Raw genomic sequence first — 16,391 nt, 5'->3', positions numbered from 1 at the left:
GCCTCCCACTCTCTCTCTCTTTCACTCTCTTTTTGGCTGGCCTCTCATTGCAGTGCAGCAGCCGTCAATAGCCCCCGCTCCTTCTTCAGGTTCAAAGAACCCACCCCCCCGTCATGTCAAGACAGAAATAAGCATGGCCGAAAACCTTCTAGCAACAAGCACCATCATTGCTCCTCGAATGCTTTTTTGTCTTTCTTCACAAAGGATCTATCTATCTATCTATCTATCTATCTATCTATCTATCTATCTATCTATCTATCTATCTATCTATCTATCTATCTATCTATCTATCTATCTATCTATCTATCTATCTATCTATCTATCTATCTATCTATCTATCTATCACTGTACTGAACCTCCTCTGGAAGGCTTTATAACATTGTGTTGCTAGTTGTAGTGGCACAGCTACTCAGCTGAGAGCACCAGCTAGTGTTGTGTTATAACATACGTTATGCATGTTGGTAACCATGATTATACTGCAGACTGCCAAATCTGCCCGCTGTGCAGACAGAGACATGAACGTTTTGCTATTCTGTCTGCTGCAGCGTTCATTCATGCTGCCGTGACTTTGGCATTCATCCGTTTTACATTTTGTAACTGACCCTGAGTCTGTTCAGATGTGGTGGCCGGTCGTTTTTCATGCGCCGTCGGCCAAACAATCTGCACATGGTTTTATTGTGTTCTCATTTTGGCAATTTAGAGCCTCATTTCCTGTGCTGTGAACACAATGTAAATATGGCCGTTCCAGCGAGCATGTGGCTGTCGGAGCTGTGGCCACCTGCAGCGTGGGACACATGTACGGCTGTTTTAAACCATCCAGATGCGTGTGATCATGTGTGGGCGTACATTCCAAGCAAGAATGCAAGTCTGTCTTCTTTCCTTTACGTTCACTGATGTGTCTCTCTCTGTGTAATTGAAAATGCCTGATTTATTGACTTCCTCTGCTCCAAGTCAAATAAATACTCCAGGAGTGTGTGAGTGCACGCGTTTTGAGGTTCTGGAAGAATGCGGGCAACTCGGTGACGCTCCTGCCGAAGCAAACAGATTTGATATGCAGCCACACACACAGAATTAGGTGCAGAGATACACACACAGCAATTACATCACCTACACACACACACGCGTGCGCGCGCAGAAGTCTGAAGAGAGGAGCACTCTTATCTGCCTCCATCAGACAGCAGCCTTTACTGCCCGGAAAACTTTCTCTAAGCTAAAATTAGCAGTTTACACAGACCTGCGCTGTTTAAAGTCCCCCTGATGCTCCCGTATGGATCACAGCGTACAATCCTTCCTCTCCATTCATGCCAGTGGCCCCAGAATGTCCTCTGCCTCCGTCTCTCTGCAGGGCTCCGAGACAAACCTACACCCTCAAAGTCTTTTCTACATCTCTGTCTTTTGTTCTCTCTTGCATAAATCCTCTCCTCTGCCCGCCTCAGTTTAATCTGCGTTCCTTGCCAACTCTGTCTATATCCCTCCATCCATCCGCGACCGCTCACTTTTCATCACATGTCCGCCGTGGTGTATTGTTGCGAGCAGACGGCGGCCAACACTGACGTCATCCGCGGAGAAAGGCCTCGGCGGCCGGCTCTGGAGCATTTTTCAAAGCCTCTCTGGCCGGTTCGCTGTGCCTGGCTGGCTCTCTCGCTGGCCTCAGTAGCCCCTCTGGGAATTTTAACACTCGCTAATCGATCACCATGTGCCAACAGACGTGATAATGTGGCCAGACCCTAATTGTTGTTGCTGTAAATGAAGCGGCGTATCAGCTCTTCATTTGATATGAGGGTTCTTATCGACCAAGCCAGGGCCTGCAGTGATTTTTTTCCCCTACCATATCCTGACCCTGCTCCTTTCCCTGCTTTTTCATCCATCTTACTCATTTCTCAGTATGTGTTTTTCTCAAAGGCTAATAAGAATTCTGCACACCTCTGGCACTCTGAATGGGAGCGTGGGACAGTACATTAATATTGCTCTTAAGAGGAGAGCGATAGAGGGGAGGATATGGGGTAAAGGATAAAAGAGGGGTGCAGGGGTGCGTGGATCTGAAAATTCAATTATAACTGTGCTCCGGCAGTAATTTCAGGGGTATAAATGGGACTTTAGAGAAGAGATAGAAAGAAGGGGAAAAACAAGTGGTATTAGCTTAGCCAAGAAGCACCAGTGTGCGTCATCATTTCGGGGTTTTTTTCAGTGCCAGTGATTTATATTTGACAGAGCCCAGGATGATAATGACATGTTTTCAACCTCGCTTCCATCACTCTCATTATTTGAAAAGGGCGTTCAGCAAGTGTTCCACCGGGGCTTTGTGCATCTCGGAGCGCCACCTCTCTTGTTAAAGCGGAAACAAGGTAACGGCTTGAGCCGCGCGGGTCCTCTGGGGAGGGGTGCGCTAAGCTTTGATGTGGAGTGGAGGGGATTCAGCACCTGCCACTTCTGCCTGCCAGACTGCACTGAATTTCCTCGCGTAAAGCAGTAAATTTCAAAAATGTATTGCTATTGGTGCAGACACTTGCGGCGAAAAACTGCAGACTCTGGTCTGGCCTTGCTCACGTTCTCTTTCTGTCTCCCATTCAATATCCCAGTCCAGCAGCAGTGGCTCTGTCTGGAGAGCCTCGGTCTTTAAAAGTGCTGCTGTCTGGTTTGGGGCGCACGCTGTGTCTGTTCGGAGTCAGCTCACACAAATTAGGGTCTTAATCAGAGAATTTTCCACCCAGAACATGACCAATGAAGCCATTTCATGCATATCTACCCTCTCTCCCGTGTTATTCCAGAGCGTCGTTCCAACGCAGCTGTATAATCAGATAAACTGATGAAAATGATGGATGCAGGTTTAGCTCTCCAGAATTTACTCCCACCACCCCGTGCACGAACTTATTAAAGGTGTCATAAAGGCAGCTAATGAAAATCATGACTGATATCATTACAAACCCACCGGTGTCCTCTCAGAGAACAAGGGCAGCTAAATTAATGTTCACACTAATAACGCTTCAAATCCAGTGCCATTCTTTAAGCGTTATCTGCTCTCCTTTGTGCGTCAGACCAACTAAATTAGAGTTCAGGCCTACGTGCACATTCTCGGCTCATCTGCGTTCTTTTATCCTGTTTTATTTCAGGACGACAACTCCATGTTCTTTCAGTTCGGGCCTTCCATCGAGCAGCAGGCTTCTGTCATCCTCAACATCATGGAGGAATACGACTGGTATATCTTTTCCATCGTCACCACCTACTATCCAGGTTACCAGGACTTTGTCACCAAGGTAACCGCACTCAGCCGAGACGACACGCACAAATAATCAGGAGGGGAAGGCGAGACAGCGCAGAACAGTGATGTGATGAATTAAATTCCACTGCTGCTTCACCTAAATGTCAACATGAAAATATGGATGCTGGTGTTTAACTGGACGAACTTTGATGATGGATTTGGGTTTCGGTGTCCACCTTTTAATAATCAAAAAGATTTTCCATCAATCTTTATTTATTGTATAATGAATGCCATTGTCGTGCTATGCAGACCACTTTTAAAGGACTTTACCACTGAAGTAAATGTGTAAACGCTAAAGAAAAATTGCTTTGGCTTTTACTTTACCAGTCATTCAGGTCAGGACACTGTGTAGGTTGAGCAAACCTGTATTTTTAAAGTAACATTTGCGCCCATTTAAGACATGAAGTCTTAAAATCATTACTCAAGATGTGCTTAAAGATAGCTCACAAAGTTGACTCTTTCCGAAACAAATCAACTAAAAGAAGATAAAAATGTGCTAACTGATGCTTGGCCTGTTCTTCATCTGTCCCGTCCAGATCCGTAGCACCATTGAGAACAGCTTTGTTGGCTGGGAACTGGAGGAAGTGTTACTGCTGGACATGTCTGTGGACGATGGTGATTCGAAGATCCAAAACCAGCTAAAGAAGCTTCAGAGCCCCGTCATTCTTCTCTACTGCACTAAAGAAGAAGCCAACACTATCTTTGAGGTGGCCCACTCTGTTGGCATCACCGGCTATGGCTACACGTGGATAGTGCCCTCGCTGGTGGCTGGAGACACGGATGTTGTCCCTGCAGAGTTCCCTACAGGTAAGGAACTGCGTCAAGGTTTGATTCTGCATGATGCTCTTTACATTAAAGCTACATTGCTACAGTTTCTGTTTGGCTCAACTAGCTGGTAGTGGCAACACTTCCTGAAACTACATGAACACTCCTACCAAGGAGTCTCCTTGAAGTCTTGAAACAACCTGACCTTTTCCAAGAAAGAAAGAAGCATTTTACACCTACTCACTCCCCCCTCACAGCACCACTGGAGGTCATTCTAACCTTTGAAGGTCAGACGTGGACCCAAAGTGACATCGACGTTGGGTTGCATTAGCTCCGCAACTGACTCACGCAATCTGTCAGACACACCTGTCGCGCCGCCTCATGGAACTCGCTCTTTTAGCACTCAGGGGAGGTCAGACGGTTTTAGAAAGGCCAACGCTCCGTGGGTATCGAGCCTTTAACTGCTGGTGATGTCAGCACAACAAAAAAACTAATGGAACTTTAGTCCATTTCCCTCTCTGCAGGACAGTGAAGCAGGGAGGAGGTAGTGGGTACTCGCACTCATCAATAGAGTAATTTGTTGGTGTTTGGCTTGTTGATTTACAGAGAACCAGGGTTATACCACTACTGTCCTCAGCACTTTCTGGGAAATGATCACCAGGCAGAACAGGGGAAGGTTCTGCCTCTCAAGCCCCATAACTTACAGGTTTTACCTCTACTCCCTATTGGCAGCCATGGATGATATACTCTAAATGAGAGTTAAGGGTGTGTGTGTGTGTGTCTATGTGTGCGCGTGCGTGATTTTCTTCTATAATGTGTGGTTTACAGTTTATGGTGTGTAGAAAAAACATTGTGTAATTATAATTATGGAGGTTGTGTGTTTATAGTGTGCATTGGTGTGTGCGTCTGCAGTTGTACGTTATGATGAAGAAAACTATGACTGTGTGTGTGCGTGTGTGGGTGTGTGGGTGTGTGTGAGCGAGTGCGCTATCTCCTCCAAATTAAGGTTACACTCTATAAATTCTGATTTCCATATCAGTTCTTTAAATCACACAATTCCTTCTTGATTTATGTTGCCACGGCGATGACTGACAGGCTCCTACACTGCATTTGAAACGATTCGAAAAGCAGAGCTGGTGCAGTGCTCACACACGCACACGCATACACACACACACACACACACACTCACACACGCACACAAAGCATTTTCATTTAGCGCTGACATATTATGGGATTAATGGTATGCGACATGATGACAGATAGTGGTTTAAATGTCAGCGTCTCTTTAAATCTGCACTGAGTAAGTATATGAGTATATGCACATGGTTTAATATAAATAATAAATTAAGACATGTCAGCAGATGTTTCCAGCTTGCGCATCAAGTGAAACTCGCATAAAGGGTAAGATATTAAAATAAGTGAACTACTGCCCATTTTCCCTGTTTCACTGTATGTAGATTGCTTGTGCATGTTACCGATGCCGACCACTGCCTATACCATGAGCACACTGAAAGAATACCACAGTATCCTTTAATATTTAATTCTTCTTTGAGGATATTTTGTTGTAAGGACAAAAGCAACCTTTTCTGTGCTGTTGTGTATTTGGGTGCAGGTTCAGGCAAGTGCAAGAGTTCTACAAAGATAAAGACTGATAGGAAAAGGAAAGAAATGCAGTCCATTTATAGAGGAGCAACTGATTGAATTCATTTACCAGATCATGTGTTTAGACCTGGATTTGGAGTTTGAGTAGCTGCATCAGTGTGTCTATTTAGGGCTACGAGCCTGGTTTTGTACAACTCCATTTTTATTTTGTGTTTTTTAAATGTGGCTCGCATTTGTTGGGAATCATAACAATATTCCGTAAAACCTACAGTAAAAAATTAAATAGACCTATTTAACAGGGCTGTTGTAAATGGTTTGATATGAATCTTAAAGCACCTATGTATAAATAAGCTTTTAAAAATCAGAACCCAAAGGATTTGAGTGGAAGTTTTTGAGTTTCAAACCCATCATCGGGAGGTGCCACACGGCGCCTGTAGTTGCAGTCAACCTTGTAAACGTGAATGAGCACAGTGCAAAATGCTACCGCGGAGCAGCAAGAGCCTGGCGGTGTGTGTGCCGTTCCACCAGTTCAGGTTTCAGCAGGAGGAACACACTCGCATTGGGCTGAGGTCGCTTAACTTGGCACACTTAATTACATGCACCACGTGTGATGAAGGGCCTCCTATTCTCATGGGTAATGAGAACTGATACCTACTTTATGTCGCGCTCCAGGGCGCCGCCTCCCCTCCCACCTGCAACAGTTTTTCAGACCGTCATTCCTCTGCTCCTCAACCTTTTTGTCTCGCTGTTTGAACCGTCTGTCAAGACGCCTTTGATTGTTTTTGTTCTGTTTGCCTCCACTGAATTCATCTTCATGTCTTTGCCGTGCTGACTTTTTCGCTCTCTGCTCATTCCGTCCCTTTTTTGCAACCTCTTTCTCTCTCGCCACCCAGTCTCTAATAATAGGCAGTTTCCAGAAATAGTCCGTGATACCCCTGTTCTGCTGTGATGTCCTCCAATCAATTTATCTGATTGTGGATGTTGTAGGTCGGAAGTCTTTGTGGTTGTAATAGTAGATAAGACAAGGTCGGCATGGCAAAGATGATGACGGTTTGTGCCTGACTGGCATTTTGCTATTGCTCCAAATAGAATGAAATAATAATAAGAATAATAGTATACAGTTTAAAGAGCAGTGTGTGACCAACACATCACTTGTGAGACATACTGTGTGTGTGGCAGGAGCATATCTCCAGACCTGGAAAAAGGTTTCAGGCTTCCCCAATGCCATTGCATACAGCTCTGGAGGTTGACACACCCGTGTTATGACACTTAACATGTCCTGAGAGATGAAGCAACAGCATTTCCCAAAGTGGAGAAAAACTACACAGTACATTCACCCATGTAGACATGATTCCAACTGCCGTGCACACGTCAGGATTCCCAACAAAGGGTCTTTGCCATGACAAGTGGAGGAGCGCAAAAAGCAGGACGCGATGGGCGTGAGGGAATGTTGAGAACGTGTCAACAGTGTGTGACATTAGATGTGGTCCTGGGGGGGCAGAGCTGTCAGTGCTGAAGCCCTCTTGGGGAAGGCAGGTTTCCAGGCTGCTTGTCTATTTTTGTCCGCCGAAACGGTAGTGGACCGGCTGACACGCGGTCATACTCTGTCAAATAGACACAGAAAGGGCTGATGGACACAGAGAGGGGTTGATTAACAGGGGGACAGGGAGACAGATAACCAGAGAAATGGACTGCTCCCTGAATCCCGTCCTAAAATCAGATGTCATCCTGCCATTGACTCACCCCACAGAGGGTAATCAGAGCGTGCTTTAGATCAGATGTCCATGGCGTACAGCACATTATTAATATAGAAGAATGGCTCCTGCAGCTGTCACCAGTTAATTACCTCGAATGCTGATGGAAAACACTTTGATTGTTATTTAACATTTTTCAAATTCCACTCATTCCTACCAGCCTGAATCTTACCTTCTCCGCAGGGAAACTGTGGCAAGGGGTGTGATTGTCGCACCATTGTTGTCGTCAGTGCTGCGAGTGTAACTAGGCTGTATCTTGACGAATAGCCTCAAAATTCAGAGATATTTTAAAGAGCATTTTGTCAACACCCAAAAAAAACAAGAAACAAAGAAGGAAGAGCAAAACAAGAAAGCTAAAAAATAAATAAATACTGTAGTTAATGTCCTCCATATGAAAAAGGTTTTTATTTACTTGCCTGATTTTTTATTGTACAGCATAAAAGTTAGACAGTTTGGAAGATTTAAACAGGTGCTGCAAATAAATGGAATGTCCTAGTGGACACATGTGTTTAGAACTCGTAGAACCTGACAGCCACAGGCAGGAGCGCTGGTGTCTCTCCTCCACACAATGTGGGTGTAGCAGCAGTTCACTGAAGGAGCTGCCTGGTGTCATCAGCGGGTGGGACATGTTGCCCAACATGGACGACAGCATAGCTACCGTCCCCACTTCCTGCCTCCATTGAGTCAGCAAAACTTTCCAGATGTGTTTCCCTGCCTCAGCCTTACATCTTGTCATCTGTTAGCTAGTCCATCTGTCCAAGTGGTGGTCCACTCCACCCACGTAGGCCTGTCCCCCAGTAGGGTGGGCTAACTGGTGTCCAAAGCCCGGGAGAAATCACGCAACATGATCCTCACAATGAAAGACATCTTGTTAATGGTCGGAATGTTTCATAATCTGAAATGATATACACAATCGGATCGTACCACCTCTATCTGCTCTATCTGATCAAATCCTGACAGATCAAGATGGCTAAATGAGCGGTGACTGAGAAGAGATGAACATTGTGCGCAAGGCTCGGTGGTGGCACGCACTGTGTGTCATCAGTTAATGTTGACAATTTGTCACGAGCTAATCCCATTATCAATAATCGCAGTTTAATATCAATAAAAACTCATTATCTAAATGTCAGCTGCGTCTTAATTGATGCATAATAGCGCCAGTTTCATTGAAAATTGACTCCTCTGATAAAGCCTATCTCCGTGTTGGTCTTTGATCTAGACGGGTTAAGTAGCGGAGATTGATTAAGACACCCTTCGATCAGAGAAGGCCCTCCAATGTCCACGTGCACCAGGGCGGAGGACGGGGTGGGCATTTTGGCAGACAGCTGAGTAGGCGGCCGGATGGCGTGAAGGGTACAGCCAGAGGTCCCCGCGGAGCCAGATGAATGGATGCTCATAAACAGACAGGTTGTCAAACGAGAGGAGGCAGACAGAAGGACAGATAAACAGACCCCGTCAGTGCAGAGGCCATCAAACAGCAACACACACATGGCTTTATACACACAGATGGACAAACACAAAGGTGATAGACGCTTAGTCAGAGGGGACGGTTCTATTCGTCTGTTCGCCGTGCCACTGCGTAGTGTGTGTTCTGTCTCTTGGCGTGTGTTCAAAACATACATTCTGGAAAGCTGAAGAGAGTTATCCCCGTCTGCCCTGTCACTCTTCTCCACTTTACCTCTGGACTCCCACAGCAACTGTCTGCCCCTGCCTCTCTTTCCAAACCTAACCCTTTATTCTTATGTAAACGCTTCACAAACTATTATACATCACTACATCTGGCTTAGAAGTGACCTGTCTTTTAGTGTTTGGATCACTTGGAAATGGGTTAAAGGTTAAACACTTTTTTTTTTTTTACTTCCAACTGGTGCTTTAAGAGGTTTGATGAGTTTTAACTGTGTCTTTGCACAGAGACGGGAAGAGTCATGTGCTTAGAGTCATTGTCCTGTCGGGAGGGGAACTTTCAGCCCAGGTGGAGTGCTCTGGATCAGGTGTATAGGGGAGATAAAGGGGGCTAGGGTCAGGTTTTTAAGTGCCTTTTACTGAGGAGACTTCAGTTTGGCCTGTGCCTCGGTACATTCCAGTTCCTGAGCTCTGGAGGCAGGTCTTCTGACCTTATGAGTTTTACTGTTATGCATTTTCAGTTGTGGGATTTTATATATGCAGAAGAACAGGTTTTTTCAGTGCAATATTTCCATTTTTTTTGTTCAAATTTGTTAAAAATAGTACACTTCAGTTTTCACATTCTCATTCTGAGGTATTGGCGAGAGATTATTTGACTTCTTCCATTTTAGAATAAGGCCACATCAACTTAACAAAATGTATGAAAAAGTGAAACATTCTGAAATAGATGTATAAGGTCTCTATAAGGTGCAGTTTTCAGCTTTCATCCTGTATCTGCCGTTGTTCTCCTTCCCCCTGATTCCCGTTCTCTCTTTGTTTCACCCAGGTCTGCTCTCGGTGTCTTATGATGAGTGGGACTACGGCCTAGAGGCTCGAGTTCGCGACGGTGTGGCCATCATCACCATGGCAACGTCCACCATGATGATGGACCGGGGACCTCACACCCTGCTAAAGTCAGAATGCCACGGAGCTCCTGACAAGAAGACTCCCATCTCAGGCAACCCCAACGAAGTGCTCAGGTGAAGGTCACAGGATACGCAGCGTTATCACACGAACGCTGCAGCACAGCGCATTCATCTTTTATTCATGGCAGCCATGTTGTCGAAGGAATGAGAAAACAAGCTCGTTTGCATTTTGGCCAAGAGTTAAAATGTGAAAATGGATACTTCTTCCAGATCTAAGAGTACTATTTCGCCCTCCGCCAAAACAGGAAAAGGCCTGTTCCATCTGTACCCAGCCAAGAATCTGATTAATGTGCCAGCTACCTTAAAGAATTAATGTGCCCAAAACCTGGAAAATAGTCATTCTGACCACATGCTTACGCTGACAGAAAGTTTATTTATCTGCAAACCACTTTAAGGAAAGTTTAAGGATATAGATGAGGAGAAAACAGAATATCTCTATAAACCTGTTCCAAATCAAAGAAGCCAACCCGAGCTTAAAAAGCTTCTTAACTTTTTGATAAGCAACTAAGTAAGCAGATGTCTACACAATGAAGATAAAAGCCTCATCAGATCGGCTAAGAAGGACTTCTAGAATAGTCTTAATAAAACTTTGTGTTTAAATTTGTGGAAAAGGAGGAAGCTGAAGGAGTCACAGTTATTTTCCTGGAGTCATGAACATATCCTGTGAAAGGTTGGTGGGGGGGTGGGGGGTGGGGGGTACCACGGTCCATGCAGACAAACCTTCCTGAATGACTGCATTCATCTACATACAGTTAATGGACTCGAATCAATATGACGGTGATTCATAAATGCTGCTGCTGCTGCACACAATGGTTATTAAAGCGACTCGAGTCCAGATGGCTTAACATCAAATCGGATCAGCACCGTACGCTCACGCAGATATACCTGCCCACCCACACCGCACGCACGGGCGCTCACACACACACACACACACACACACACACACACGTCACCTCTAGAATATCCTGCTCCACCCCACTCAGCTGCCCACCTCAGCTGCCTAGTTGCGTTTTCAGTCCACAAGCAGTCGCTCCTGTCCTGTTGCGTTCCGGAGCTCAGCGTGCCATTACGTTCTAGGGGTTTGTCACCCGCTGCAGCTGTGCGCCTGTGTGTTTATCGTCTGAAGGCGCTGCCAGCGGAGGCCAGGCATTCGCCGTTATCACACTTTCCTTCCAAAATGCCAGAATTCAAAGACAGGCTAACAGGCTTACAGAAGCGGGAGGAAACAGGTGGAAAACACGTGCCGGCGCTCCGAGCAGCGGATCATTTTTCCGCTCAGCCGCCTCCTGCAGCAAAAATTTGCTGCCCGCTCCAGTAAACCCCTCAGATGTCATTTGAACCTCTTGTTCTCCGCCGTCTGTGGATGTGCATTTGTTTCGGCGCTGCTTACTGCTTGAAGATAACAGCAGACTTTGTTGCAGCTGCTGCCGCTGCCCCACAAGTCCCATGGCCTGCTCTGTTGACGCTCCTCTCATCTCCACTGTTGTTTCTGCCGCACCCTCCTCCCATCTGCCCTGGGCTCCGTCTCAACGCCAGCGTGCTCTCCTCCATCCTCTCTCGCCAGTCACCTCCGTTTACTTTGATTCACCTGCACCAAACTGTTGCAATTCATTCATTTCTGCCACATCTCTCCTCTCCTCAATCGTCGTCTGCTCTCCGGACCAGCAGACTCGTAATCAACTTAGCCGTGCGTTGTTGATTTGATCAGTTGTGGGCTGCTAAGATCCTTAACCCTGTGCTGCTTTAACTAAATTTCCCACTGGTAACCTTTGTCTCCAAGTCTTCAATCAAGAGATTAGCATTTAGCCTGGGGTTTATATTTTAGAAGTTATTGCTAGCTTAGATGATTGGCTGACTGGACACTCGGCTGCCTGGTTGAGAAACAACGGAAGGAAAAGATCAAAATTGATTTGCTTTTGAAGAGCGCGCCATGTAGACAATAATAATGTTGGATTGTTTCACCAGTTTTCCACCGTTAGCATCTTTTTTCCATCCACCAAAGCTGCCACGTTTGAAAACGTAAGAAGGAAAGACGGCTGTCGCTTATTATTTATCATAACCAACAGCCCAGGATAATGCAGCGTGCTTTACGTGATGGTGCACACTGAACAAGCTGTGTCGAGAGAGGATCCCGGTCACTTGTTTTACATGTTTTCCGGTCATTTGATCATCCATGTGTTCTGGAGCATAGCCGAAAGTATACGGCAAGTTCGTGACAGTTGGGTTGATTTAATAAGTTATTCAGAGACAGTTCCCCCAATGCACACACACACACACACACACACACACACACACACACACACACACACACACACACTTAACATTTACTTGTTCCAGCTTCGTAGAATACCACAAGAGAAGGCTGTGTGTTGCTCCGCTAAGTAAATTAAGTCCACTGTAGCCGGCGCCGTGACATTCCAGCTCATGCTACAGCACGAAGCTGTCAAATGAAGATAAGAGAAAAGAAAAAGAAGCTGAGAAAAGAGCAGCAGAGACAGAGACAGAGAGAGAGCGGAGACACTCGGAGAGGAGGGAGAGCGCTGACAAACAATTCACAACAGTGTGACAATCATGAGTTTGACAACAGTGGCCCTGACCTTGCCAGGCGTGGACAGGTTCCAAATGAGCTCAGAGTTGGAAAGGTGTCAAGTGCTTTTAAGCTCTGTGGACATTTTTGAACTTCTTTGGCCCCAGCGAGGCTTTCAATAAAGAATGTGTGTTTTTCTGTGTGTGTGCATGTGTGTGTTCACGGCCAGTATGTGTTTATTGGCAGGCCAGTCAGAGGTGTTAAAAAAGGTACCTGTATCTAGGTCATTATGCTCCAGCTCTTTTTCCTCCCTCCTCCACCCCCCATGTTTCCACCTTTTATCAGGCAGGTTTATCTAGTTTTCTCTGCTTAGATTGTTTCGTTTCACCTCTCGTAATCTCACAGTTTTCTCACTTCTCATCCTATTCCTCACACCCGAACACGTCACATCTGGATGGATAACTGATGAATTCATATTTTCCAGAACTTTCACTTTTATGCAATATTTAAGTCAAACACACGTGTGAATTGTATGAGGCAATGTTGGTTCTATTTATAATACTGTAAATGATAAGCATCATCTTTTATAAACATGGGAGGGGGGGGGCATCCTGGACAGGTCATCAGTTTTATCCCTGCTCACGCACACTAGTCATTCAAACCAAACTATTTAAATGGATCATATTGATGAGGACTAAGATTAAAGAGTTACAATATCACAATATTATCAATTTCAATAAAAAATATTGATACTTACTATAGAATGTAAACATTAACAGCCATGAAAGGGATTCAGGAAAAGTCATTATTGTGCCCGTTATTGTGTCGGCAGGTCAGCACAGTGCATTAATATTGTGATCATCTTGTCTGTGATGTTATTTTAATAATATTTTCTATAAATCATCTCACCCTCGTATCTGTGTCTACTCCCTCCACCTCTGTCCTGGCTCACCATCTCTCTGCTTTCATCCACTTAACAAGATTTACTACACCGTTTACAAATTTATCCCCCCCGTTTGTGAACGCAGGCCGGATGCATACATGTGCAAACTCATGCATGCGTAACATATTCACACACCCCCGATTCACATTTGCATTATTTACCCCAAGAGTGCCTGCAGCAATGCTACGGTGTTTTAGTCTGCTACAGCACCATATGGGCCGCGTTATCATCCTCCATATAGATTGCTAATAAATACATTGCACCACAGTAATTGCTAAGCAGTGTAATTCATGACTAATTAATGTCTGGGTTAATTTATTAAAAATGACTTTATCAATATTTCACACAATTCCTCCATTATTCACAGCAGAACATGCGTTCAGACGTATCTGTGTCAGGCCACAGAGCAGGAGAAGTGTGTGTGTGCGTGTGTGTGTGTGTGTGTGTGTGTGGGTGGGTGGGTGGAGTGGGTGGGCCAATAACGTTCCCATTGTTTGGGCTCTGCTCATTTATGGGGACAAATCTCAATCCTCTCTAAGGTAAATAATTAATTGTGTGTTTAAGAAGATAAAAGTCTTCTTCACAGTTTCAGGTATGATGTCCTAATGGCGATGAAGTAGGACTGCGTCTTCAGACTTACCAGGAGCCGCGGCTGTACGGTTTCATCAGACTCAAGGGGTGAAGCTCCTTTACACGTAGTGTCTCTTTCTGACCGTCTGTCCTCACCTGCACCACTAGAACCACCGATAGTGGGAGGACTCGTCTTTCAGTGAGGGTGGATGTGTGTTCCACCTGTAGCAAAGCAGTGACTAATAAATTATAACCTGTCGATGAGGGTGAAGCCTGCTGCCGTCAGCAGCTCATAAACCTCCGCCAGGGTCTCCATTATTTATATCACGCGTGTCCAAGTTCACATCAGGCGACAGAACTCAGATGGGCTCTGATGCAGCACGAGGGCCAAATGTTCTCCGACAAGGTTCCATCCCCTTCCTCTGTGCTTCAAATCCCACCTCTCACTACCGCTCTCTCTCCCACCTTCTTTGGGATTACCGTCGCCATAGTAACGCAGCACATTGGCTCAGAAGTTGCGGCGGTTGTGGGCGCCACGGCAACAAACACCTGCGCGTGCGCGCTTAGCTTCGTTAAAGCGCGCAGGACACAAAAGCACGTGCTCACCTCGACGTGCAGACACTAGTCATTTTATAAACGGTTTCTGATTTACGTTGTCGTTTCTACCCTGTTTGTGTCAATTCCAAGACTTTATAGGCTGGAACTGTTAGCCCAGCGCGTCGAGCTGAATGAGATCATCAGTCCATTGAAATTTCAATATTTACTATCCAAAGAGAATGCAGAAGGGAATACGAGTAATTAGAGTAATTACTGTGTTATTACATACGTGTGTCAATCATGCCTATTACAGCTGCCGTAGTTTGGATGCAGCAGTAAAGCGGAGGTGACGCGCAGGTTCTAAAGATCTGGAAACGGGCCTTGGGTGGGTGTTTATTAACCTTATCATAAACAGTCACGTGTACCTGCTTCTTACAGTTTCACAGCCATTTGCATATTGTATAAAAGTATATGTGTACATGTACAGATATAAGGCTGGGTTTCCATGGAAACTGTCAGAGATAGAGCGTAAAGGGTGAGGAAGTGTAGGGGTTACGAGATTCTCGCTCTGTGTGTGTGTGTGTGTGTGTGTGTGTGTGTGGGTGGGTGGGTGGAGTGGGTGGGCCAATAACGTTCCCATTGTTTGGGCTCTGCTCATTTATGGGGACAAATCTCAATCCTCTCTAAGGTAAATAATTCATTGTGTGTTTAAGAAGATAAAAGTCTTCTTCACAGTTTCAGGTATGATGTCCTAATGGCGATGAAGTAGGACTGCGTCTTCAGACTTACCAGGAGCCGCGGCTGTACGGTTTCATCAGACTCAAGGGGTGAAGCTCCTTTACACGTAGTGTCTCTTTCTGACCGTCTGTCCTCACCTGCACCACTAGAACCACCGATAGTGGGAGGACTCGTCTTTCAGTGAGGGTGGATGTGTGTTCCACCTGTAGCAAAGCAGTGACTAATAAATTATAACCTGTCGATGAGGGTGAAGCCTGCTGCCATCAGCAGCTCATAAACCTCCGCCAGGGTCTCCATTATTTATATCACGCGTGTCCAAGTTCACATCAGGCGACAGAACTCAGATGGGCTCTGATGCAGCACGAGGGCCAAACGTTCTCCGACAAGGTTCCATCCCCTTCCTCTGTGCTTCGAATCCCACCTCTCACTACTGCTCTCTCTCCCACCTTCTTTGGGATTACCGTCGCCATAGTAACGCAGCACATTGGCTCAGAAGTTGCGGCGGTTGTGGGCGCCACGGCAACAACACCTGCGCGTGCGCGCTTAGCTTCGTTAAAGCGCGCAGGACACAAAAGCACGTGCTCACCTCGACGTGCAGACACTAGTCATTTTATAAACGGTTTCTGATTTACGTTGTCGTTTCTACCCTTTTTGTGTCAATTCCAAGACTTTATAGGCTGGAACTGTTAGCCCAGCGCGTCGAGCTGAATGAGATCATCAGTCCATTGGAAATTTCAATATTTACTATCCAAAGAGAATGCAGAAGGGAATACGAGTAATTAGAGTAATTACTGTGTTATTACATACGTGTGTCAATCATGCCTATTACAGCTGCCGTAGTTTGGATGCAGCAGTAAAGCGGAGGTGACGCGCAGGTTCTAAAGATCTGGAAACGGGCCTTGGGTGGGTGTTTATTAACCTTATCATAAACAGTCACGTGTACCTGCTTCTTACAGTTTCACAGCCATTTGCATATTGTATAAAAGTATATGTGTACATGTACAGATATAAGGCTGGGTTTCCATGGAAACTGTCAGAGATAGAGCGTAAAGGGTGAGGAAGTGTAGGGGTTACGAGATTCTCGCTCTGTGTGTGTGTGTGTGTGTGT

At 45.6% G+C, this 16,391-nt stretch overlaps 1 protein-coding gene across 1 annotated transcript in view; it reads left to right on the top strand.

The window, feature by feature from the left end:
- grin2ba (glutamate receptor, ionotropic, N-methyl D-aspartate 2B, genome duplicate a) overlaps positions 1-16,391 on the top strand; it is a 93,437-nt gene that overhangs the window by 46,381 nt on the left and 30,665 nt on the right. Inside the window, exons 4-6 of the mRNA XM_057014410.1 lie at positions 3,111-3,254; positions 3,796-4,066; positions 9,830-10,022. Coding sequence (XP_056870390.1) covers positions 3,111-3,254; positions 3,796-4,066; positions 9,830-10,022 — 608 coding nt within the window. The remainder of the gene's footprint in view (positions 1-3,110; positions 3,255-3,795; positions 4,067-9,829; positions 10,023-16,391) is intronic.

This window comes from Takifugu flavidus, chromosome 18 (genome assembly GCF_003711565.1).
Source record: "Takifugu flavidus isolate HTHZ2018 chromosome 18, ASM371156v2, whole genome shotgun sequence".
In the NCBI taxonomy this organism is placed as follows: domain Eukaryota; kingdom Metazoa; phylum Chordata; class Actinopteri; order Tetraodontiformes; family Tetraodontidae; genus Takifugu; species Takifugu flavidus.
The sequence above is the reverse complement of the archived record's forward strand: the minus strand, read 5'-3'. Positions and strand labels throughout refer to the sequence as shown.